The sequence below is a fragment of the Symphalangus syndactylus genome, chromosome 3 (genome assembly GCF_028878055.3).
Source record: "Symphalangus syndactylus isolate Jambi chromosome 3, NHGRI_mSymSyn1-v2.1_pri, whole genome shotgun sequence".
Classification (NCBI taxonomy): domain Eukaryota; kingdom Metazoa; phylum Chordata; class Mammalia; order Primates; family Hylobatidae; genus Symphalangus; species Symphalangus syndactylus.
This window is the reverse complement of record NC_072425.2, coordinates 97,572,963-97,599,478: the sequence shown is the minus strand read 5'-3', so window position 1 is coordinate 97,599,478 and position 26,516 is coordinate 97,572,963. Positions and strand designations below refer to the sequence as shown.

Genomic DNA, 26,516 nt, shown 5'->3' with positions numbered 1-26,516 from the left:
CTGTCAGCGGCGTGTGTACGGACCAGTTTATTCCATTCCTAGGGACCAGAGTGTCAGCGACAACTCGCATTGCGTGAGCGTGGAGGCTGCTCAGCTGAAAGCTGAGGCAGATGGTGCACATTTTTCCCCTTTGCAAAAGGAAATGGTCTGATATGGGAAAAAGGAGGAGCGACTGTTCCTAGGTAATTCGTGGCTAGAGTGGACACTTTACTTTGAAGTCTGGGGGACACGAAGGTAATGAAACCTGGAGAGCGCACAATCTCACATACATGATCGACGCCTCTGAGCTCAAGCAGGAGGAAGAAGGGCGCATGCGTCACGCGCACGCCAGGGGCACCCACCCCCTCCACCCCCTCCGGGAGCGCTCTGCGCAGGCGCGGGCGCAGGTTGCAGCAGCGCTTGGCCTCTGCTGATGCCGTCGTTGTCCTACCCCTCCCCCGTCCCAGCTCTGCGGCGGCCGCGCGCTCCAGGCTGGTCGCTCCACCCCCCGGCTCCCGGGACTGTGGACTCCGCGACCCTGTCCTCGGCCCTGTCCGCGCCGAAGCAGCCCGGGACTGCGCAGTGCCCTGCGTGCCGGTGAGCGACCCTGGACGTGCAGTCCCCAGGTCCCCTTCCGGAGCGGGGCTGAGCGGCTGCGCCGCGGCTGAGCCGGGCCTGACAAGGAGGGGAGGCCACTGGGGTGCTGGGCCCGCCGCAGGTACGGCGGCGGTCAGGGCTCGTGATCGAGTTGCTGTGTCGCCTCTAATGAGGCCTAGCCTGGGAACACCCGGCTTCGGCCCAAGCCCGGCCTCTGGGTTGCCTCTAGGCCCTCACACCTTGAGCGCCAGGTGGCCCTCTTGCTTTTGCTGTTGATGAATTTTCTTACCGTGGTGCCGGGATCTTATTTTTCAGCTTTACAGAGTAGGCTTTGTGCTAGGTGTTGTTTATGGAGCTTTTCAAAGGCGCTGGTTTCCTTAGTTCTCAAGCCCTTTTAGAACTAAAACCAGTGTCTACACAGAAGATCAAGAGCCATTTAAATTGGAGTGCTGTGATATATTTTTTCTCTCCAAACTGAGTCTGATATCCATGTTGGCTTCCAGTAAAGTAAGGAACCGCTATAATAACATTGAGCCCTGAGAGGTTGCAGAAGAGGGTCTAGCACCCCTTTTTTAAACCATTGAGTCTCCAAGAATAAAAGTGGTTAAACTTGTCAGTTCTCTAAGGAAAATCTAGTAGAGAAGGCCAGGGATTCCCAGTGTCTCACAAAGTCTGGCACTTGTCCAAACACCTACCTAAAGCAGAATCGATCATGGCAGCTATTAGATTAGGACACAAAACAGGCTGAAACGGAGAGCCACTTGAGTTTGCCTTTCTATGTCTTTCTTCTCAACACGCTGCAGTTAAGATGCAGCTTACAGCCTGGCTGTGTTGACTGAGATCCCAGCAAGGGTGCCCGTAAGGCCTTGCTGATAAGGCCCAATGATCCCAATTCATCTAGTGTTCCGCATATACCCCAAGGTTACAGTGTGTGGAGACAGTGATGTTAAGTCTTCCCTAACCTACCTGTGGCTGGCAGGTGTTGATTTGACTGGGGTATTGTGTCATTGAGCCAAATTAAGACAATGATTTTTTAGAAGTCATAAATCATTTGTATTTTTGATGTGGGCAGTGATTTTTATAAATACATTGATTTATTTTTTTTGAAAGTGAAAATCTCATTTTACAATTTGCATACCATTTGTATAGTTTTTTTAATTGTTTGAGTGACAGCAACAAGTGGATGGCATGCGAATTTTATTTTTTTATCTTTGTATTTATTTTGTATATATTCATGGGGTACAAGTGCAATTTGCTACATTGATACACGACATCCTGGTGAAGTCAGAGCCCTCAGTGCATCCAGCACTGGAGCAACACAGAGTGTACCCACCAAGCAGCCTCCCATCAGGCATGCCAATTCTAGAAAGTAAAATTTTCCTCATACTCTAGGATGAATTGACTTACTTGGAATGTCTGTTTTGTTTAATCAAATAAGTGAGAATTTTTGAAAGAAATGCTATCTGTCTGAATGTCTGTAATCTATTTTTAGGAACCAATAAAAGACATATCAAATTTAGAAGGCATATAATTATGTTGTTTTTAAGTTTTACTTTTTCACTTTATTTTTTCTCAGGATATAAGCAGGAAAACACCAGCAGGGTGTATTATATGACTATTAAGTTCTTTTCAGCTTTAAAAGGGTATGATCTTAAGTATAAAGTTACTTCATTATCTACCTGCAGAAGTTATTTTTCTGTAGGCACTAGTACTAATTATTTCTACTTAGATTTTTACAGTTGTATTGTTATTTTGATACTCTTAACCTAAAATTTTTGAAGTTAGTGTTCTAAATTTTGCTGCTTTGTATTGGCAAATTATATTTAATATTTTGGAACATTGGCTTCATAATTTTAACTCTGTCAACTGTTGAATGTAAAAAAAACTGCACGATTTTGGAATTTTGGGCTTTTTATTGTTGTTGCAAGTGTTTAAATGTTTAAAGCAAGAAATTTAAGGATGGAAAAGAGTGGTGATTGTATTTATCACAAAGGTGCGCGAATTTTCAGAGGCTGAAACGTACTACTTTGAAGTTACTTGGTGATATACATCAAATACCTAGTTATCATCTACCCAAAGCAATTTTTGCCTTTAGTGCCAACTAGTTAAAAGGTAGAATGTATTTTTATTTTATTCTAAGAAAAATGAAACCTGCATGTTTCTTTTCAGAGAACCTGCAGGTGTAGACTTTTGTCAAATGTTAATGTTTGAAAGCCCATTCTCATCATAAGCATGATAGGACATCATTTCACATTATTTGTTTAAAAAAACACTTCTGGACTCTGGTAAATGGCTCCTTTGTTTCAGACATTATTTTGATTGAATATAATCCTAATCCAAAAGGTATAATCCAAAAGGTAGTTTGAAAATTCTCTTAATATTTGTTCTGTAAACCAAAAATAAAATTCTGAGCCCCCGAACTAAGTGGACCCCACTTCTCTGTCAAGGGCATTCCAAAGTAAACCTAAAAACGTAGTTCAGGCCATGATGAAAAGGTGGGCGGAGGGGATTGAACATGCCTCCTTGTACCTTCCTCTCTTTGGAATTCAGGCACAACTGACCAGCATTAATTAAAACAGAGATTTTAAGACTAACAAGAGTCTCTTTGTAGCAATAAGATATCAAATCCCAACCTGACTCTGATATAGAATCACTTGACAGATAGCAGGCCCTGAGAGAAATTGAAATATCTTACCCCAAAATATATTTCTTTGAAATGGCCGTGCAAAGCTGTCTCTCGTGGGGAAGATCCACATTCTATACAGAATCCCCTTTCCTTTCCAGATCTTTTCCTAATTCAGCAGCGATTTAACCAAGAGCCTAGAATATTTTAAGGAGTAATAAGAGACATTTACAAACTATTCTCTCTGAAGCCTGCTACCTGGAGGCATCATCTACATAATAAGAACCTTTGCTTCCACAACCTCCTCCCTTGTCTTAACTACGAAGATTTCTTTCTGCTGACTTCAACTCCTCAGGTAGAGTTTAACAGTTTCAACCAATTGCCGTTAGGAAATCTTTAAATCCACCTATGCACCTATGACCTGGACACCCCCCAGCCTTCCACCCCTGCTTCAAAATGTCCTGCTTTTCTGGGCTGAATTAATGTATACCTTACATCTATTGATTTATGCCTCTGCCTGTAATTTCTGTTTCCAAAATGTATAATCAAGCTGTAACCCAACTACCTTGAGGACATTTTCTCAGGACCTGTTGAGACTGCCTCAGGCCTTGTTCCCTCATTTTTGGCTCAGAATAAATCCCTTCAAATGTTTTACAGAGTTTGTTCCTTGACTTTTCTAAATTCATTAGTGTAAATATCTCAGTGTTCTTGAATGTACTTTTTTCCCTGAAGTTTACTGTAAGATTTTTATTTTTCTTTAGACATGGGAAAGTCTCTTTCTCATTTGCCTTTGCATTCAAGCAAAGAAGATGCTTATGATGGAGTCACATCTGAAAACATGAGGAATGGACTGGTTAATAGTGAAGTCCATAATGAAGATGGAAGAAATGGAGATGTCTCTCAGTTTCCATATGTGGAATTTACAGGAAGAGATAGTGTCACCTGCCCTACTTGTCAGGGAACAGGAAGAATTCCTAGGGGTATGTGTTATTGCATTGTTTTCCCTTTAAATAATGATTTTAGGTATTTGCTCAAGTATTATAAAAACTATGGGTCTCAGGAACCACCTGTTTTAGAGGACTCTTAGAATTAAAGTTGAAATATATCAGTTACCTTCAGTCAAAAAGATGCAAAAGAAACAAATAAAATATTAATTAAGGTTCCTAAAGCAGTAAAGAAAACCACCTCACTACCTCCAGTATTTTTTCATTCCCACCTGCTATTATAGCAGATATTCACTGCCTTGTAAGCGAAAACTTTTAGTCCTATTTGGCATCTATAGAGATGACATCATAGTTACTTGCTACTTTGCTATATCAGATGTTAGAAGCAATTTAAGTAATTTGTTGACTTTTTTTTTTTTTTTTTTTTTTTTAAGACATGAGATCTCGCAATTGTTGGCCAGGCTGGTCTTGAACTCCTGTCCTCAAGCAATCCTCCCATCTCGGCCTCCCAGAGTGCTAGGATTATAGCAGTAAGCCACCATGCCCAGCCAGAATTAATGTGTAAGGAAGCTTCTTCTTTCATGTTATTTTTAAAATTTTATTATTTTTAATAATAAGGATGGAGTTTCCCCATGTTTCCCAGGATGATGTCAAACTCTTGGGCTCAAGTGATCATCCAGCCTTGGCCTCCCAAAGTGTTAGAATTACAGCTGTGAGCCACCACGCCTGCCCAACCTAATATTTTTAATTCATTATCTAAAGAAGAATAATAAGCTGGCTGTGCCCTAATCAGTTAAAGAAACTCTATGAAGAGGGATGGTATGTGAAAATGAGCCAAATTGAAAAAAAAAAATTGTTTGTGATATATCATAGGGGATGTCAGAAGGAAATAATCCCCTATGTGCTGCTTGTAGGCTACTTTAGGAACAGTGGCAATAAGTAGAAATAATAAAGATACTTTATGCTATTCTCATTATCTTCTTGGTGAAAGTTGATATGTGACCCTGGAGACACCCAGAGGGAAGAAGGACAAAGTGTAAAGTATACTTTGTATACATTTTTAAGATGCTTAAAATGTATCTTAAAATGCTGTGGGTTGGAATTGAAGTTTACATTTGCGTTGGCCTTTGAGTATGATGGTTTTATTTTCACAGGGATAGTAGCTATTTAAGAATAAAATAATTATTGTAGTTGAAGGGATTAATGCACCAGGCCCAGGGGATAGGGGAGTACTGTTTTAGCAGTCTGGTTACATTTTTGAGGTATGACCAGTAAACTTTTTTGGCCGCCTGGATACAGATTATGGAAAGTAGGAAATCAAGGGTGACTCCAGAGTTTTTTGTTTTTTTGGGTTTGTTTGTTTGAGCAACTGAAAGAATGTAGTAGCAATGTACTAAAATTGAAAAAAAAGATTATTTGAATATATATGTCACAGGAGAGTTCAGGAGCTCAAGTTTAGACATGGATATTTGGAGATGCCTATTTGACATGGAAGTGGGTGTGTTCATTAGGCAGTTAGTTATCATAAGGGTCAGGAATTCAATTGCAGGGCCCAGCCTCAAGTTACCAATGTATAGATGACACTTAAAGCTCAGCTGGATGACAGCGGCAAGCTAGTCAGTGCAGATAGCAAAGTGAGAACCTAGCACTGAATCCTGAGACACTGTAGCATATCAAGGTCAGTGAAAGAATTAACAAAGGACCCTGAGAAAGAACAGTTAGAATGAGAGGAGGAAATCATTGTGTCTGGTATCATGGAAGATAAGTGAAGAACGTATACCAAGGAGGAAAGAGTAACCAACTTTCATATGCTACTGATAGATTGGGTAGTGTGAAGACTGAGAACTGGCCATTGGATTTGGTTATATGGAGGCCACAGGAGAGTTTAAAAGAGCAGTTTTGGTAAAGTCATGTGTAGCATGTATAGAGTGGGCTCAAGAGTGCATAGGAGATGTTACATAGAGAGAAAATAGATTTTCTGAGGAGTTTGGCTCCATAGCAGAGAGAAGAGAGGTGGTCATTAGAAGGGGCTGTGAGGTCAGGTGAGGGATTTTTTTTTTTTTTTGTAATATGGAGTGAATAATAGACACTTGTATACTGATGAGAATTATCTGTAGAGAAAACATTGGTAATTCAGGAGATAAGAGAATTATTGGAGCAATGTTCTTGAATAGACGAAAGGGCAGATCTACTGCACAAGAACAAAGAGCTGCTCTTTTTTTCTATAAAAGGTAAGTTATAAGCACAGGTAGTTTATTCTTGGTAATAAAAGAGAAGGTAAAGTATGGACACAGAAGCAGGTAGGTGGATAGATCTGATAATAGAAGCTTGTAGAAATTCTCTTCCGTTTATCACATAATGAACTAAGAATGAAGATAGCGAAGAAGATATTAAAGATTTGAAGAGAGTTGAAGTTGTAAAATTGTGGTCTTGGAGAGACAGCTAGAGAGTATCAACTTGGGAAATGTAATATGATTGTTGACATCATTAAGTGCTACTTGACATGAGTGATCAAAAATGAAACCAGTGAGTGTAGTTGTGTGTTTCTGTGTGTCCATGTTTAGCTGTGTTGATATATGCATAGGAGCCAGAGGGTTGGTTTTAACCAGGGTTGTAGTTTTAGCCAGATGAATACCACTAAACAAGGTGAGATATGTAAACGCACAAAGATACAGATAGCCATGTTATATGTATTTGTATAATTATATATGGGTGTGATGGGGGAGCACAGATGAGAGGAAGAGTATAGATGTGTCGGGGGGAATAACAGAAGCATTTTAGAAAGCTTTTAAAGAGAACTTGACTATCTGGTACCTTAATAGTTAATATGATAAGCCAACTTCTAATAAGATTATAAAATTGACATTTAAAGGTCCATTTATCCTTTAAACTTATGGATATAGCTCAACCCAAGAAAGAAATCATGGATTTTGAAGTGACTTTAATCTGGATTGGGGTGAGACCTGAAAGGGCCCTGGAAGGCTCATTATGTAGGGGGCTGTTAAAGCTTGAGACTTCTACTTCAAAGGCCGGTTTTGGTTTTCAAGGGGGAGAGTGTCAGAAGCTCTGCAATGATAGAGAGGATAGAGGTTTCAGGAAAGGGAGATACCAATATGTTTCTTCTTCTGTCATCCAGACAACCAAATCAGAGTCTTAATGGACACCAGTGAAGCTGAAGGAAGGCCTGGTAAATTTAGCTCTTCTGAAAGCAAGGACTTAGATTTTTTTTAGTGGAAGAAAAAGTAATGGAGCCCTCATTTGTTATACTTTTTTTTTTAGCTAGACATTTAGGTGTGAAAAAACGTGCTGTCTTCTCTAGAACTTCTGCTGGGTACTTTCTGAAGACTTAGCAATTTACTAAAGGAAACAGATGAGTGCCAGATGATATTCTGGTCTTTCCAAACCAGATTGTGATGGGGAGCCATTATATTTTTAACTAATCATAGTAATTTCTAAACTTACTTCTTTCACATTTAGGGCAAGAAAACCAACTGGTGGCATTGATTCCATATAGTGATCAGAGATTAAGGCCAAGAAGAACGTAAGTGATTCTGAGAATATGGCAGTGTTTTATGTTTTATTTTTGTTTTTTGTATTTTTTCAAATTATGTATAATAACTAGTTAAAACTATTAAAAGGAAAAATGCTGTCACATTGTTAAATTATGTCATCATATGCTTTGTATCCTTAAACAGACAAGAAGGGATTTTCTGGTTGGGGTAAGGTCTTGAAAGCGGTATGGTATCTTTATCTTCTCAAATCTATGTAAATAGATCTAGAATAGCAGTAGGAAACACATACACACACATAAAATTTTCATTAAAAATTGGATGATAAGGTGTACTCCACAACCCCAGGATAAAAATTGGTATTTAAACATGATGACAGCAGGGACCCCAACTGCCTTAGCAGCTGTGTGAAGGTTGTGAAGGAAAGCAAAAAGAGTTACTAAGGATCATATGAGCCCTGATACACAAAGCAAATACTTTGTCCCAAAAGAAGAGGACACCCAGCAAATATTTCCAAGAATAATCTGCAGAAATGACAAGATTTGCATGCTCTAGCTTGGGGAAAGTGCAAAAAGACCACAGAGATCTGCTAAGTATCTTCAAGAAGATCAGAAGGAACTGGACCATCCTAAATCCTCAGAGACCTTAGGAAATGTGGAAACAAAAATTACTGCAAAAGGATACAGATACATATCCTCAAGAAAAAAACTTGTTGAGTAGAATCCAATGTTTACAGAACAGGAGTTAGGAAGGAAGGAGAGAACAGATTCAGATATTAGGGAGATCATCTCAAAACTGTGGAGATAAATATACATGGAGGCCATGTTTTCAAATACTTTGTATATCAACAGAGGATGGAGCCCTTGAACAGTGAAGCTAGCAAAGCAACGCTGGCATATTCCATCACCGAAAATGGAACCTTTTCTTAAAAGTACAAAAGCTCTTTTCATTTAAACATGAGCACCTGGAAAGGATTGCAACAAAGCCTTATAAAAATATACTTTTTAAGAAGTTGAAGAAAGTAAGCTAAGCAAAATACTGACACTTTAATAAAGGCATGTGAGAAGAGCAGATGAACACTTTAACTTAATACTATAGAAGCTATAACAGGACAGCATAAGGCAGAAATTGAGAAGCTCAGAAATGAGATAACTGAACAATGAGAGTATGTGCAAAGAGAATTTACAGACCTCTGGAAAGAATTAGAAGAAAAACATTTCCACAAAACTGGAAGAACACAAGTACAAATACATTGGAAATACAGTCAGGGAAATAGAACCTAAACAAGAGGAATGAAAACATAAACAACAAATTGATGTAAAGGATTTGAGAGAAAATGTCTAAAAGTCAAATAAAGAAAACTAAACATGTATGTAATTGGAGCATCTGAAGAAGAAAACCAAAGGAATAGAACTGAACAAATGCAAAACATTAAATCAAGAACACAGAGACCTACATATTGAAAAGACACCACAATCCTGAAAAAAATCAACCCATGTTAGTGAAATTCTTGAACTTTAAGGTTAAGAAAACAACAAAACTCCTAAATACCCAGGCAAAAGGATCAATTAATTTATAAATGTTAGAAAATCAGATTGGCATGCTGCTTCTTGACTACAATGCCTCAAACAGATAAGCAGTGGCGTGACATATTTAAATCAGGAAAATAAAACGAACCAAGGATTTTATAAACAGTCTGACCTTTTATTACAAAATGTATAGACAGATATGAATATGAAGGAAATTAGGATTAATCCCTTTATAACCTAAAAGTGGGAGAACTTTTTAAACTATGATTTTGAATGCAGAAAAGATAAATTTGACAAACTTTTACAGGATGAAGACAAAACCTTAACTGAAGTCAAAATACAAATAGCAAACTGAGTAGTAATGTTTACAAATCGTATCACAGACAGAGGGCCAATATCCTTACTCTATAAAGAGCTTCAGAATTTGAGAAAAAGGCCAACCTCCAAAGCAGAATAGAAGCTATGAACAGCTAGTTCACAAAAAAGAAATGCAAATGACCTTTAAACATTTGAAAAGATGTCCAATCTTGCTCATAATAGAAATGCAAATTAAAACTACACTCAGATGCCATTTCTACCACATTGGCAAAAATCCAAAATGTTGACAACATACAGTTGTCAACAGTAGTGACTGAAAACAAGCATATTCACTCCTTGCTAGTGAATGAAAATTTGGCATTATTTGCCAAATTACATCTGCATTTACTTTTTGGCTCAGGAATCCTACTTTGAAAAATTTATTCGAAGGATAGTTGTCAAATATAGTAAATGGTATTTGCACAAATTATTCATTGTGCCAATGTTTGCAGAAGCAAACAACTGGAAACAATGTAAATACCAATAATAGAGGACTGATGGAATAAGATACTACATGTACACAATGGTAAAATGGAAGGAGAACTGTATTTTACTACAGTGTGATATTGACAATATGTTTTTCTTTGAAAACACCACGCACTCACACCCACACATATACACACAAAGAGACAAACAATGGGATGATAAACCAAATCTAATACAATTGGTTCACCTCTGAGTTTGGGAAGGAATTTGGAAGAGGGAGTGGATAAGCAAGTAAAGTGTGTGTGTGTGTGTGTGTGTGTGTGTGTGTGTGTTTATATCTGTGTACATATTTTTTTACATAAAAGATGAAATCAAAAGTAACTGCCAAAAATTGAGACAAAAGAAAACATTATTCTAACTGTATATGAAGTTGGTGACACTAACAAAACTGAAATAATTATTTTAAGTGACTTGAAAACATTGTACTATGACTATAAATGTCTAGTAAGTTGTGTTCCAAATGGCAAAGAGAATCACAACAAATTTTAAACGGTACTTAATAGTTGCATTGTTAGGAGTACCTTTGGTGTAGTTTGGAAATTTTATACTTAAAGTAAATAAGTTATTACATAAATGCCTTAGGGAGCAGGAGTTTTAGCAGTAAGACCAAAGAGATACAAAATCAAAGAAATTGAATTTTCCACTTTCTACCCAAATAGAATAATGCCTGAAATACCCCACCTAAAATCACTGTAAAACTGGACAAATATAGTAAGCAATATTTTCAGACATTGGACATCAGCCAGCACAGAAAGCAAAAACAAAGGAGATAAGCCCTATGATTGCACCAGCAAGCCCTGTGATTGTACCAGCTTACTGTCTGAGAAAGGTTCCAGCCTGCAGCACAAGGAAGGAACCAACCCAGGCAGAGCTCAGTGGTCTTCCTCAATGGAGGAGATGGAACTGGGTGTCCAGAAAGCCAAAATGACTAGAGTTAGCAGGGCCGAGTACCAGAAGGTAGAGAGCTGGAGAGGGTGCTCTTAAGCCTGCAGCTGTGTCCTGATCAACATATATGTGTGAGGAACATACCTGAGGCTGAGGAAAGACCACCCAATAGGAGCAGAGGGAATAGTCCTCAGAGCTCACACAAGGCCAAGAACAGTTGTTGTTTCTCAATTTGTAATAAAATTATAATATTTTGGGAACAACTTTGGGTCTTTATTCCTTTACAAATTGAGTGAATTGTGGTGAGATTATTAGAAAATTATATTTATCAATTGCTTTTGTCTGTATACTTTAGCTATGTCATTTAATCCTCAAACATGGATTTTAAAGCAGAAGAAAAGTAGACTGCGTTAAATACTGCAGGTAGGAAATGGCGAAAGTGGAATTCTAACTTGATTGCAGATATACCACACAACTTTCATAACTTCATCAGCACCTTATAACTCCCAGGATTTGGTTGCTATCACTAGAGCCATAAGAAAAATCATTACTAATTAATTTTGTAATGGAGACATATATTTTGTCAGTAAACTAGCCAACTTTTCAATTTGGAATGAAATACTAGATGGAATGTTGTTTTATTGTCCCACCAGGTTCAATAACGTTTGTTATGGCTACAAACTTGGTACACAGAGTAATTTAGAACATGATTCATTTATTCACAACTAGGACTGACTTATAAGTCCTAAGGACTAAATAGATTATGATGGATTCGCCAGCCCATAAGTAATTAAAAATAAAACACTGAAGTGTAGAAAATCCAACAAAGTTCAGATTTTATTGTGATGATGTTAAACTCTTATGCCTTTTTATGTATTTTGGTGTATTGTAGATACTATAAACGTTGTTTAAATTTCCTGTTAGGTAATCCAGTGGGGATCACTACCCTACTCAGGTTTCGGGAGTCCAAAATGAGTGAGTGGGAACTGCTTTGTTTGCTCAAGACAACAGCATGGACTTAGTAGCAGTGACTTAGCAAATTTGTGTTTGCTTGTATTGTTTTGTTTTTTAATAAACCAGTTTGCTCTGTTCTTAACTTGGGCAACTTAAAACACTAAGAAATATTTATAAAATATCTGCAGGAGGCACTTTAATTGCTCTTGTAATACATACAAAGATTAAATCCATCAGAGCATTTAGAAAGGAAATGGCAAAGAGAGAGTGGAAGAAACAATAAAATGGAAAATTTTTGTATAAGTAGAATGTAAGGAAAATAAGTAATTGTCATGCAAGACTCAGAAACAAAAAAGGATGTTGTGGGCACCCAGTAGAGGACTTGTATATTAGAGAGAACAGGAAATAGTTATTTGAAACTCTGGTTTTGAGGTTAACCTTGAAAAGAGGAAATTTTTACCTACAAATATTGGAAAGAGCAAGAAATGGAGAAAATACATTTCAGGAGAGTTAGAAGAATATCAAAGGCATGTAAGTTTTAGTTTTTTCCTTGTCTTATACCTGCATAATATATCTTTTCTTGATTAGAAAAAGAAACGTAACAACACCTTCAAAGCAGAGTTGATCAATGTAAAGAATATCTTAAAAACTGAGTACATAAGTACTTTGAGATGAGAATACTGAAAAAAAGACTAATTATAGTAAGAATCATTGATGAGGCATGTGGTTGTGTCATTTATTTAATTTTAAAAATATGGAGGATGTGCAGGTTTGTTACATAGGTAAATGTGTGCCATGGTGGTTTGTTGTACCTATCAACCCATCCCCTAGGTATTAAGGCCAGCATGATTAGCTGTTTTTCCTAATGCTCTCCCTTCCCCATCATTATTATTTCTAAGATGGTTCTGATGAGCAATCACTTTAGGGGATCATGTAATGGCAAAACTCACATGTGAAAATTCTGCTTCAGTGAATTCAGAGGGAGTTTTGAAATGTGTGTTTGTATGAAGCTCCTCAGCTTGAATCTAATGTGAAAACTGCTCTGGCAGTCACGAAAGTAAATGTTCTGTTGTTTTTAAGCCCAAAATCTCAGTGTCCAAAAATGTGATTCCTTTTTTTTTTTTTGATACGGAATCTTGCTCTCTCGTCCAGGCAGGAGTGCGGTGGTGCGATCTCAGTTCACTCCAACCTCTGCCTCCTGGGTTCAAGCTATTCTCCTGCCTCAGCCTCCTGAGTAGCTGAGATTACAGGCATGCACCACCACGCCTGGCTAATTTTTGTGTTTTTAGTAGAGATGGGGTTTCACCGTGTTGGTCAGGCTGGTCTTGAACTCCTGACCTCGTGATACGCCCGCCTCAGCCTCTCAAAGTGCTGGGATTACAGCCATGAGCCACCGCATCCCGCCAATTTCATCTTTTAAAGAGAACATCTGAACACTTAATAGACTCAGACTCAACCATACCCAATACTTTCAGATGTGAAAATTTGGTCACATTTAGTATCTTATATATGTTGCTGCTGATAAATGGGGGAAATTGAACGTACCTTCTCTAATGTTGCATTATATAATTTCTGATGCACGTGTACTTAAATACCTTCTTTTCCTTTTCAGAAAGCTGTATGTGATGGCTTCTGTGTTTGTCTGTCTACTCCTTTCTGGATTGGCTGTGTTTTTCCTTTTCCCTCGCTCTATCGACGTGAAATACATTGGTGTAAAATCAGCCTATGTCAGTTATGATGTTCAGAAGCGTACAATTTATTTAAATATCACAGTGAGTATAAATTTATATGAAAAATGTTTAACTTCATTCTTTTATCCTATTAAGCAGCACCTTTGTCCCCATTGAGAAGAAATGTTTGTTAAATGTGACACTGGTCAGTGTGCTTTCTGTATGTCTTTTCTGTATTGACCTTCTCTACCATTTCTGGTTCTGCTAAAAATAGCAATAATAAATACTGGCAATTCTGTATATACAGAATCATTTAGCATTTGAAAATGTCTTTAGGAGGGTAAAATAAACTAAAAAAAGCAAAAAGGTATTACAATTTACTTTTCAACATATGACTCTGAATAACTTCTAGCAAACTGTTGACATAGTTGATTTGATAGATTTTATAAATGTAACGTTTTCATTTCATTGTATTTGGGAAATACAGTTTTTGCCACCTTTAATAGACCATTCCTTTATCAGCTTTAAAGATGAAATACAAGAGACTGGTTTCTCTTTTGTAAATTAGCATATGTGAAAATGCCCTCTGTGTTTTTTTTAATTATTATTTAAGTTCTAGGGTACATGTGCACAACGTGCAGGTTTGTTACATATGTATACAGGTGCCATGTTGGTGTGCTGCACCCATTAACTCATCATTTACATTAGGTATTTCTCCTAATGCTATCCCTCCCCCATCCCTCCACCTCACGACAGGCCCCAGTGTGTGATGTTCCCCTCCCTGTATCCAAGTGTTGTCATTGTTCAATTCCCACCTGTGAGTGAGAACATGTGGTGTTTGGTTTTCTGTCCTTGTGATAGTTTGCTTAGAATGATGGTTTCTAGCTTCATCCATGTACCTACAAAGGACATGAACTCATCCTTTTTTATGGCTGCATAGTATTCCATGGTGTATATGTGCCACATTTTCTTAATCCAGTCTATAATTGACAGACATTTCGGTTGTTTCCAAGTCTTTACTATTGTGAATAGTGCCGCAATAAACACAACGTGTTCATGTGTCTTTATAGTAGCATGATTTATAATCCTTTGGGTATATAGCCAGTAATGGGATGGCTGGGTCAAATGGTATTTCTAGTTCTAGATCCTTGAGTAATCACCACACTGTCTTCCACAATGGTTGAACTAGTTTACAGTCCCAGCAACAGTGTAAAAGTGTTCATGTTTCTCCACATCCTCTCCACCATCTGTTTTTTTAACGATCGTCATTCTAACTGGTGTGAGATGATATCTCATTGTGGTTTTGATTTGCATTTTTCTGATGGCCAGTGATGATGAGCATTTTTTCATGTGTCTGTTGGCTGCATAAATGTCTTCTTTTGAGAAGTGTCTGTTCATATCCTTCGCCCACTTTTTGATGGGGTTGTTTGATTTAAGTTCTTTGTAGATCCTGGATATTAGCCATTTGTCAGATGGGTAGATAGCAAAAGTTTTCTCCCATTCTTTAGGTTGCCTATTCACTCTGATGATAGTTTCTTTTGCTGTGCAGAAGCTTTTTGCTTTAATTAGATCCCATTTGTCAATTTTGGCTTTTGTTGCCATTGCTTTTGGTGTTTTAGTCGTGAAGTCCTTGCCCGTGCCTACATCCCGAATGGTATTGCCTAGGTTTTCTTCTAGGGTTTTTATGGTTTTAGGTTTTTTAAATATTAGGTCTAACATTTAAGTCTTTAATCCATCTTGAGTTAATTTTTGTACAAGGTGTAAGGAAGGGATCCAGTTTCAGCTTTCTACATATGACAAGCCAGTTTTCCCAGGACCATTTATTAAATAGGGAATCCTTTCCCCATTTCTTGTTTTTGTCAGGTTTGTCAAAGATCAGATGGTTGTAGATGTGTGGTATGATTTCTGAGGGCTGTGTTCTGTTCCATTGGTCTATATCTCTGTTTTGGTACCAGTACCATGCTGTTTTGGTTACTATAGCCTTGTAGTATAGTTTGAAGTGATGCCTCCAGCTTTGTTCTTTTTGGAAACAATGTGTGTTTCTTAGGACATTGTTTTTGAAAGGACTGTGTAGCTTTGCCACTCATTAAAACAAAACAAACAGAAACCTTAGAGAGGTTTTCTACCTGTTTTACATGTTAACATTTGTTTGAAAAGAGCATGGTTTGCTAACTATTGAATTAGGAAAAGGGATGATAATTATTGGCCAGCCATGAGATATACCTGAGTGACAGTGATCTGCCAGGAAGAGTGATAGTTGTTTTTTCTTGCAGAGGTGAATGGTATGGTTAAGGTTGAGGTAGAGATGTCTGTGGTGGTGGTTGGAAAGAGGGAGGTTTGTCAGGACAGTGAGTGAAATGGAATGGTATGTTAAAGTGGAATCACTACTTAATTACAGAGAAAAAATGGATCCCGTGGATCCATTTATCCTTATTGCTTTCTGTCAAAAGTTGCCAGTTTAAGGGCTTTTTCTTTAAAAACAACAATATGGGAAAATATATGTATATATATGTGAATAAAACATTTGTAACACAATGCTATACGACTGGGAAATTGTTGGATATTTTCTCACTTAGCCCTTTGGAACAAGGAACATATTTTCTTTTTTGTACACTGTTTAAAACATTGGCCAGACTTTTTTTGGCCTACCTCCAAAGCCTTTTTTCATGTCAAATAACATAAATATGTACTAATAAATAATAAAAAGCCATGTGATGTTTTCTTTTAAGTACCAGCAAGTATATTTAAATGTGAATATCATACTCTATTTTAAATAATTATGGAGAAATTCTCACATTTTGGAATACTGTCACTTAAACTGAGACAGACTGAACATTAAATGAAAAATAAGATTATTTGGATAAACATTAAGTTTAAGTAGATGACAGTGAGATAAGAGGCTGAATTTTCTGTACATTATCTATCAGTAGTTTGGAAATGGAACTGCTTTGCTTTCTTAAAATTAGTATATATTAGTAGTACTACTTTTTAGTAACATTTGTCTTTCTACTTATGAAAATATTTGTCATTATAAGACATTTGAAAACTATAATGTATAAAGATTTTTACTTCTACTACCTAGGTCGAACTATTACCATATACTTATATTTACGAACTGTGCATATACATTTATGAATATCATCATTCTCATGTGTAAAGGATACACACATTCATTCACATATATACAAATGCACATTTCAACTGAGGTCACAGTACCTTTTCCCGTGTTAAATGGTCTTGTGTAGTCTTTTACATGATCATATTATAATTAATTCAACCATTTTCTTAATGGATGTTTAATTTTACTCTTACAAATATTCAGAAAACATCTTTGTGCTTAAACTTTGTTTCCATTTCAAGTTATTTCTTTAGGATAAATTCCTGAAAGTACATTTGCCAATTAAAGATCATAGGTAGTTTAGGGTCTTTGTTAATAATTATGGTGATCTCTTTTCATCTTTTAAATTAAATGGATTCTCACTACTCTGAGCAACAAATGTCTAACCTTCATTACTAAATTTTTATTTATTCTATCTTATTTTTTGTCTTAATTCTCATAAGCATTTGTATTCTCAACCTGTATTACATCATTGATCCTTTAAATATTCTAATGAAACTTATGGACAGTACAGAAAAAGACATGTACCAGCATAATTTTGCATATACAAAGACTTCCAAGATTCTTCTAAATTTCAATCCTTGGTCTTATCAGAAGATCCATTGACCTCAGATTAACTATCTCTTTCCTATCATGTCTAGAAATGCAATTGACATGAACATTAAGAGCCAAATAGATAAAATGTTTATATATTTAAAGATTATTTTTACTGTTAGAGAACTTTTTTGAAATTTCTTTACATTTGTGACTATACCAATGTAAATGACTCCATAAATGTAATCATATGATTGCTGACTGTAGCATATTCTTTCATCCTTTTTTACTAAAACTATTTTCTCTCCTTCAACTCATCCCGTATTGCATCTTTTCATATCTTTCTCCATATTCCTATTAACATTTATGTATACACTCACATATTCAGCTTTATAAAAATCAGTATTTTTAAAAAATATTATTTAGTACTTATTTATGTGCATCTTGGTTTTCACATTTGTTAATACCTTGTAAAAATCTTGCCTAATTATCTGACTTGATTCTTTTTGATGGCTTCATAATATTCCATATATGGACTTAATATAATTTATTCATTCTTTTTATGAATAGAATTCATTTTATTGTCAGGATTTTTTTTCCCATTCCAAATAACACTCATTAGCATCCTAATGTTTTTATTTCTGTGGAATAGGTGCTCAGAAGTAGGATTGCTAGATCAAAGTCTATACATAATTCTAATTTTAATGTATATAACTAAATTACTGATGAAATGGCTGTAACACTTCACATGTTTGCTAGCAGTATGCAAATATACCCTTTTCCCATATCTGTGCCAGGAATAGAATTTGGTGCTTTCTATAAATTGTACTAGTTTGAGGAATTTAAAGCAATATTCCATTTTTACTTAAATTAAGTTTTTCCTAACTATAAATGAATTTGAGCATTGTAAAATATTTTTGGCCATTTAGCTTTGTACCTTTTTGATTTGTTTATGTATATCCTTTGTTCTTTTTTCATTTCCTGTTAGAGTTTTGTCTTTTTCTTTTCAATTTGTAAGGGCTCTTTGCATGTTATAGATTATAACCGATGCTTACAAATATTTCTTTTATTTATCATTTAGTGTTACGGATTTTGTTTATGATACCTTTTGGTATGAGTGTTTTAGATCTTTTATATACCTGTTATTTTTTGTTTAACATTTTTAAATTTTTTAATGACTTTTTTACAGTAATTTGAGATGATTGTTGTAAATTAGAAATGTAGAAGGTGATCCCAGCTATTAGTTGTTACTTAAGCATGTGAATGATGCAACCACATTTCTCCCCAACCAACCAGACTTGAATCTAGCCCATTTCTTCTTCATAGTGAGCTGTTGTAAATCTCTACTAGTGTATAAGTTGAAATAGCGATTTCTTTTAAAAAAAAAAAAAGATTATTTTAGGTACTGTTGAACATTTTAAATGATCATCTTTGTATTTAATAGAATAGGAAACAGCCTACTAATATTCTGAAGCTGTACATTTTCTGTTTTTTTAAATGTTGAATTATGTTTTTATTCTTGGCATATTACTTACATAGTACTCATGCATAAAACCAAATAATTGGTTTAATTTTCTTTGACATTTTGGTATTACTTTCTTTTTCTTAATTAATGAAGCATAGCCACAGCTGAAGTTACTTTAATTTTAAATACATATTTGTATATTTATTTTTAGCTAACTTGTACATTTTCTGCCTCCTTTTTTTGTAGAACACACTAAATATAACGAACAATAACTATTATTCTGTCGAAGTTGAAAACATCACTGCCCAAGTTCAATTTTCAAAAACAGTTATTGGAAAGGCACGCTTAAACAACATAACCAATATTGGTCCACTTGATATGAAACAAGTAAGACTCAATCATGAAATACTTTGTAAGAGTTAAATGAATGTCAACTTTGTATATCATATAACTTGAAGGAGGTGGGGGATTTCCTCAAAAACTTGATTTAGAAATGTGTCTCCGCTGGGTACAGTGGCTCATGCCTGTGATCCCAGCACCTTGGGAGGCTGAGCTCGGTGGACTGCTTGAGCCCAGGAATTCGAGACCAGCCTGGGCAACATGGTGAAACCTCATCTCTACAAAAAATAAAAAAATGTGCTGAGTGTGGTAGTGTGCACCTCTCATCCCACCTACTGGGGAGGCTGAGGTGGGAGGATCACTTGAGCCCAGCAGGTCGAGGCTCGCAAGCCATGATCACACCGCTGTACTCCAAACTGGGTGACACAGTGAGATCCTGTCTCAAAAAAAGAAAAAAAAGAAAAAGAAATGTGTCTTATACACATACCAGATGAAATCTTTGAGAATCAAGCTTGTAAAGGGAGAAAAATTTCTAATTCTTTGAAGTTATGAAGTATATCTGAAATATTTGATGTTTTGATCCTATTCTCTATCGATTTTTCTCCTTTTGCCTTTCAGATTGATTACACAGTACCTACCATTATAGCAGAGGAAATGAGTTATATGTAGTAAGTTCTGATTTATAATAACTTTTTATTATCAAATAATGAAGTGTATAAAGTATAAAGAGTATACATATTTTTTAATTTCTGTTATCAGTCAAAAAGAGTACATTATGTAGTATTCTGGCTTCTGGTCCTCTCTGTTCCTCTTTTTCAACATATATTCATGTATGTATACACATAAAATTTGTTTTTTATTTATTTTTCAGAATTAGGGTCATATATACCATGTCACTTTATTTTTCGTTACTATGTTATTGTGTTAAACTTAGTTACTATGTTAAAATAATTACAAATTTTCATCATCTTTTGAATAAGCGTAGATACAGAATTTTAGGGTAGATAATAACCTAGTTATCAAAATTTCAGAATATGAGCAAAATATATAAGTAATTTATAGCCTGCATTTAAACAACCCTGCAACTGCAGTGGTGTGAATACATACATGTTTTTCGAGTAAGAAGTCATGAATATATCAGTCATTGTTTGAAGTATAGAAAATGCTCAACCAATAAATGCTTATTATATATTCTTAGCATCTCCGTTAGCTTTAATATAGGAAGGAGAATTTTTAATTTATAATGTAGTAACTTGCGTTTGTTCACATTTTAATTTCTTTAACAGTGATTTCTGTACTCTGATATCCATCAAAGTGCATAACATAGTACTCATGATGCAGTAAGTACAAATCTTTTTTGAAAGAGATATTGCTTGTTAACATTTTAGATTTATAACATTGGCTTATAATATACACATCTTTATAAATGCCACCTCAGTTGGTTTTTAAGCCTTACAAGAGTGCTATGAGTAAATATCACCCACTTTAAAAATTAGGAAACGGTTGCTCAGAGAAGTAGTGAAAGACTATGTGACTGCTAAATGGTGAATCTGGATGTCACAAGAGTTCAGGAAAATGGAAAGGATACAGCGAACTGAGCCCCACATCCAATTCCTTACTCCCTTGACAAATAGTCATTAACAGTAATAAGAATATTATTGGTTTGTAAATTGGGTGTTATCTAAGCCAATAACACGTTGTTGATTATAGGTTTGGTGTTTTGACCATTAGCTGACATTTGATTAACCTTTTTTTCTATGATAAGAGAACCATGGTCACTTTTAAGCATATAGTGAACTTTTATATTTTTAACAGAAGATAATCATTTTAAAATATTACACTTATTATGTGTAATGATATTGACAGGGCTCACTCAGTTATCCATTTTTGTTGTCTGTTGGGGAAATATTCCTTAAGAGGATTCTGTGCACAATATTAAGTTATCATTAATCAAATATTCTCTTCTGGGAGATAATTTTTATGTGTAAAAGTAGTCTCATTATGGAAAAACTTCTAATATAACTATTAAATGTCTCTCCTCACTTACATTATTTTTAGAGTTACTGTGACAACAACATACTTTGGCCACTCTGAACAGATATCCCAGGAGAGGTATCAGTATGTCGACTGTGGAAGAAACACAACTTATCAGTTGGGGCAGTCTGAATATTTAAATGTACTTCAGCCACAACAGTAAAAACTGGAAGAGATGGATTTAAAGAAGAAATATCTATTGATATTTCCTATACTCTCAATGAAGAGGTATTTCCTAATAGGAGACCTTAAATTGAACAAACCTAAAGTTTACACTTCTAAGAGTACAGTTAAAAGTATGTGGACCTGCAGTTCTTGTAACTCTCCACTCTGTATTAACAATATATTTGTACTAGGATCTTTTACTTGAATCTAAATTTACTGGTTGCTTTCCTTCTCCAGCCTATCCCCATAGGGAAAAGCTGATACTTCCCCTATAGTACAATAAATAATTATTTAAGTCATAGCTCCAGTCACTACTGAAAACATAATTTTGGTGATAAACATAATTTGAGAAACTTAATTTCTGAATGTTTTTATAGAAAATTACTGAAAGTCTATTATTCATGGAAGACTTTTAAAGAATAACCTTTTTTCCTGTTTTATAAATTCCCATTGTTATATGGTAGTATTTCAGCTACACAGTATTTTAGCTTTTAGCTAGACATTTATAGCTTTTCATTTGCTGAAACGGTAATCATCTGCATGTTTTTGTCACTTATTTCAGGTTAGTGATTGCCTAACACTTATAAGTCAAAATAATCTTTGCAAAATTTCATACCTAAAATTTTGAAAGCCCCTAATGTTTTCACACATCTTTCTGTATTATAGTTTTGTGAAATCTTTGTGTGATCTTCAAACATTATCATTTAATGTACAATACTGTAAATAAACTGTGCATGGCTTTTATACAGCATTAGTCAATGTCAAATAAAGTGGTACAGATTCATTAGAACAAGTTTCTCATAAAAATACAATAAATAGGAAAATGAAATTCAGAAACCCATAGATTGGGAATAGGTTCCAATTACGTGTTGGATCTGGCATAAAATAAATTTGAAATAAAATATTTTGATGCTCCATTTTTTTTATGTTGCTTTTCGTACTAAAGAATGGTGTAGACATGTTTTACAACTGTTAGGTACCCAGTTATCAATTTTATCAATGTTTCAGAGGAGGAAATTATTTTTTTGATAGAAGTTGTTCAAGAAATCCTGTCATTAAATGATGGTGGCTAAAATAAAACCTATTTAGAAATTTAATCACTTTGCATATCACTTGGAATATGATGCCTCTAGTAGTTACTTTTTTATAGTTTTCTACTTTTGGTTTTAATTTTATTTAAAATTGTTTTCAAATATAGATTATTGACTTATTCAACTTTGCTGTTTTATATTTTCAATATTTTTCATTTGATTTTTTTTGTCTTTTCACTTACCAAGTTCTAGGGACATTTAAAATATGTACTAAGTGTAGGAGTGGTTATGATACCAAAAAATGTAGGTGGGTTGAGATTAATTTCGTTCTGTTTTCTCGTGACAGAAATCAGGTTTCCCTTTCCCCATCCCTAAGTGCCTAACTTAGGTCTGAAACAGCCTGTTTATTAGTCTGACTCTCTCAACCCTAAAACATAAGCTTTATTTAATTCTGCCTTTAAACACACTCAGGTTTCCCCTTAATTTTCATATTATTTTCTCCAAGTTTTCCTATCTTAAATTCGTTGAATATGTGTGTGTGTGTGTGTGTGTGTGTGTGTGTTTTAACACTAGTCTTCTCTTAATTCATTGCTAACTCAAGCCATCCTTACTATTAAACCCAAATCAGTCCTTTAAGTTCATTATGGCCTTTCCAGTTAAAAAAAAAAAAAAAAAAAACTTCATTTTCGTTTTTCTTCTGCTATATTTTCTGACTACTACTGCATACTTCTCTGATACAGATTCTGTTTGTATTTTTTATCTCATTCTCATTTTCTCATTTGACATGATCTATGTCTATATATGATATAGGTCCCCTTTTGTCTCAAAATTTTTAATTATGTGACTTCAAAAAATCACCTATATCTCTAGTAGGGCTTCCAAATCTGCTTCTCCATATGTGACCAGTCACCTGTCTGCTTTCATATTTAGCTAGTGAACTACACATTTACTAAAATGTGTAAATTTTACACATTTAGTGACTGTGTAAAATCAAAAAAAGTTAAAGGCATTTTATCATATCCTTTCTATTATGTTCCCATCCTGTCCTCATGTCCCATTTACTTCATTATCACCATTCATTTCTTCAAAATTATCTTTTAGATATACTCATACAAAAATCAATCCTTGTTTTCTTGCTTGTGTCTTTTAACCTTGGAAAATTTCTTGCTTATGTCTTTTAACCTTGGAAAATTACATTGTGTAAATTAAACAGATTTTTCTGATGATCTGTGCTTCTTATATACCATTAGAGTGCATGCATAGTATCTCCTGAAAAGGATGGAAAGTAGAAGAAACATGTGCTTTTAGTCACTTAATTTTGAATCTTTTTTTCTTCATCTTTTGAATTTTTTTTTTTTACTCTATCTAGTTTTAGTGGAATTTGAGTCAGAAAAAAAACAAGAATTTGAAACAAGTAAAAAAATAGAAGGGAAATAAAGATGGCATGTGGCTACTTTCAGAGAGAGTTAAGTAACTGTCAGAATAAGCCTAGAACAAAACAGGCTGTAAATTAATAAAACTACAAACACACATTCAGGTGAAGCAGAAGTATAGCCATAAAACATCTAGAAAGAGTGAATGAGGCTTTTAGCTTTTCTTAGGTCAATGTCCAATGTGCTTTTTTCCACAGGAATAGGATACGTATTAATACACTTTTCTAAACTGCTCTCAGACCCTATCCAGAGGACATGGTAAAGATATGTTACAGAAATTTTTCTGGTACTTCCTGGAATAACTTTAAGTTACACCCTAGTAGACTGGTCATTCTAATAAAATCCAGTACTATAACAAACCTCTGTATGTTGATAGCACATTGGCCCTTTTTAGAGTTCTTTCCTATGTTTTTCTTATGTGATTTCCCACAGTTCCATGAGTCCAACAAAGGAGAGTGATAGGCTCCTTATCTTTTAGAAGAGGAAGGAAAGGCGTGAAGAAGTTGAGGGACTGGCTGAAGATTACATACTTACTAAGTAGTACAGTTGGAGCCAGACCAAGTTTCTCTGTCTCCCATATCTGTGTTCTATCGTTTAAAATATATATTGGAAATCCCTGCTGACTCAGATTGGTATGATTAAAAACGAGAGGAAAGTTCAAATAGTTAGTAGTGACAATCAAACTAATACTGCTGGACTAAGATTTTGGTAGCATTGTTTTCTAAAATATTTTAAATGGAGAATGAACACTTATAAAATGCTTTGGAACATAATCTTTAGCTTAATTTTCTGTTAAAATTTAGTACCCCTTCATCATTCCAATAAAGGTAAGACTGATCCATTGTCTAAGGAAATTATTTATAAATAATAGAGATTAATGTATTTGAGATTTGAAATAAGAATAGTATGAAAATATTAGATACCACATAAATTGTTTAAAATTACTGAATAACCATCTGAAGTATGGAACATTTAAATGGCTATATTTTATTTGTGTACAGTTTTTCTGTGCCTTTTTTGTTAGGCCAGTGAAGCCATTATTTTCTCTAAGAAAATTACAATAAAATATAGCACACTTCAGATTGTCTGATTTGCAGTTTGGAAAGGACACTGCAATGTTCAAATAGGTAGGAGACCATCAAAAACACAATTAAAGTAACATATTAGGAGACTTGAAACTTTAGCCTAATAAATCCTTCATGGTTCTTAGCCTTATTATTGTGATATAATTCTAGATATTTTCTTGGAGGGCATGTGCCCAACTCTCCCGCACCCCATTTTGTTTGTCTTTTGAAGTTCTTAGAATAAACAGTTCTTTATATAATAATTATATTTTATTTAAGAAAATTGTTAGGTACTTTTTAAAAGATGTAAATTTTTAAATTTACAAATACATATGGGTCTTTGATAAGCAATACGAATTGAATTTCAAGTTACTAGGGTTATAAGCATAAGGTTGCTTACCATAATGTCATTAGGTCATGATTTTTAGCTCACATCTGGAAGCAGCAACTACTTGGCTCAAGTACATATAAGAGTAATTCGTTTTATTCTATTTTATAAAGTTGGGTTTCAGATGAGATGTTTATCTTAGACTATTTTCTTTTAGGGAAAAATTTTACATGTTTGAGATGGTAGAGTAAAAAGACTGTTAAACATTTCTTTTAAAAAATTATTTTTACATTACAACAATATATTTATGATGTGTTTAGATCAAAAATTTAACTTCCGTGTCCCAGATCTACTTTCAAAGTGAGATTTTCACTTGTCAGCTGAAATTTCTGACTAGAACTAATATTTGTGTACTTTTGTGCTTAGTCAGAATACAAATTTCACAGTGGATTTTTGAAGTTTGTCCTTAAATTGGATAAAATCAAGTGATTAAAGTTACTAAGGAGATAAAAATGGTAATTTACATTTTTAAAACTAATTTGGTTGCGTTTATAGTTATTTGTACAAGTATTTATCACAGACTCTAAATTGAAAAATACAGTATGATCTATATTTGACCCTAAAAATGTTCCGTTAACAAATATGGCAAATTTTCATAACTAAATCTAAGTCTTCTAAAAGGAAGCTGTTACCCTTCTGTTTTTAATTACATTAATTGAAATGTGTTTTAAGAGATACGATTTCAGCGTATTTTGTATATTAAGAAACAAAAAAGGATTAGTATTGAGCCAATGGCCAAAAGGTAATATTACTACCATGTAGACTGTTATAGTTCAAATTGTCCCACTTCCCCAGAATTTTAGAAACGAGAAGTCTGGGAGGTACTGTATCAGCTGTAGTTGGGTAATTCCAAGTGCTGATAGTACTATTCATCTTTTTTATCATTGTGTCAGATGAAACAAATGCCAAGTTGCAAAAATGCAGATTTTTATTATATAATGGTTTTAGGCATAAATTATTAACAAGCCATGCCTTGTATGTTTCATCTTATATTTTTCGTTAGAACTAAACTATAACAGGTTTTGGAAAATGATTTGACGTGCTTGCTCACTTGATTCACTTAGTCAGATATTTGAATGATGGTATTACCTAGATTCTAATCTTTGATTCTAGTTATATAATAAATAATATAGAATATGAAAATATGTTTGGGCACTTAACTGTTTATATTATGTAGTAGCCTCCATCATGACACACTTACTACATTTATGAATTGAGCAGTTCTGTAATTGTAATTATTATTGCTGTTCATGTAACAAAACATGCTTATGATAGTAGCAAACAAATAGAAATGCCCCCAAAGTGCTATTTTTTTAATTCAGTTGTAACTGTTACTCTTGTAGTTGTGTATGATGCAATAAAATTTGTAAAAAAATTTCAGCATGAAAAATAAAATTTGTATCACTCATGTA

At 34.8% G+C, this 26,516-nt stretch overlaps 1 protein-coding gene across 3 annotated transcripts; it reads left to right on the top strand.

Moving 5' to 3' along the window:
• Positions 1-364: 364 nt before the first annotated feature.
• TMEM106B (transmembrane protein 106B) lies at positions 365-26,516 on the top strand. Of its 3 annotated transcripts, none has more exons than XM_055272577.2 (8): positions 365-697; positions 3,961-4,179; positions 7,621-7,684; positions 13,476-13,635; positions 18,897-19,037; positions 19,608-19,657; positions 20,276-20,329; positions 21,048-26,516. In XM_055272577.2, exons 2-8 carry the CDS (start codon positions 3,963-3,965, stop codon positions 21,184-21,186), a joined length of 825 nt encoding a protein of 274 aa, XP_055128552.1. In that variant the 5' UTR covers positions 365-697; positions 3,961-3,962; the 3' UTR covers positions 21,187-26,516. The 3 variants fall into 3 exon arrangements, with proteins under 3 accessions (XP_055128552.1, XP_055128551.1, XP_063493130.1); XM_055272576.2 differs by having other exon boundaries at positions 446-576; XM_063637060.1 differs by lacking the exon at positions 365-697 and adding an exon at positions 3,427-3,554.

What these genes read in the sequence shown, in the direction of transcription:
- TMEM106B (XM_055272577.2), top strand. Translation starts at nt 3,963, where the DNA reads ATGGGAAAGTCTCTTTCTCATTTGCCTTTGCATTCAAGCAAAGAAGAT. An exon ending in GTCCACTTGATATGAAACAA is followed by an intron (nt 19,038 to 19,607) that starts GTAAGACTCAAT and finishes TTTGCCTTTCAG; the next exon opens with ATTGATTACACAGTACCTAC. An exon ending in GAGGAAATGAGTTATATGTA is followed by an intron (nt 19,658 to 20,275) that starts GTAAGTTCTGAT and finishes TTTCTTTAACAG; the next exon opens with TGATTTCTGTACTCTGATAT.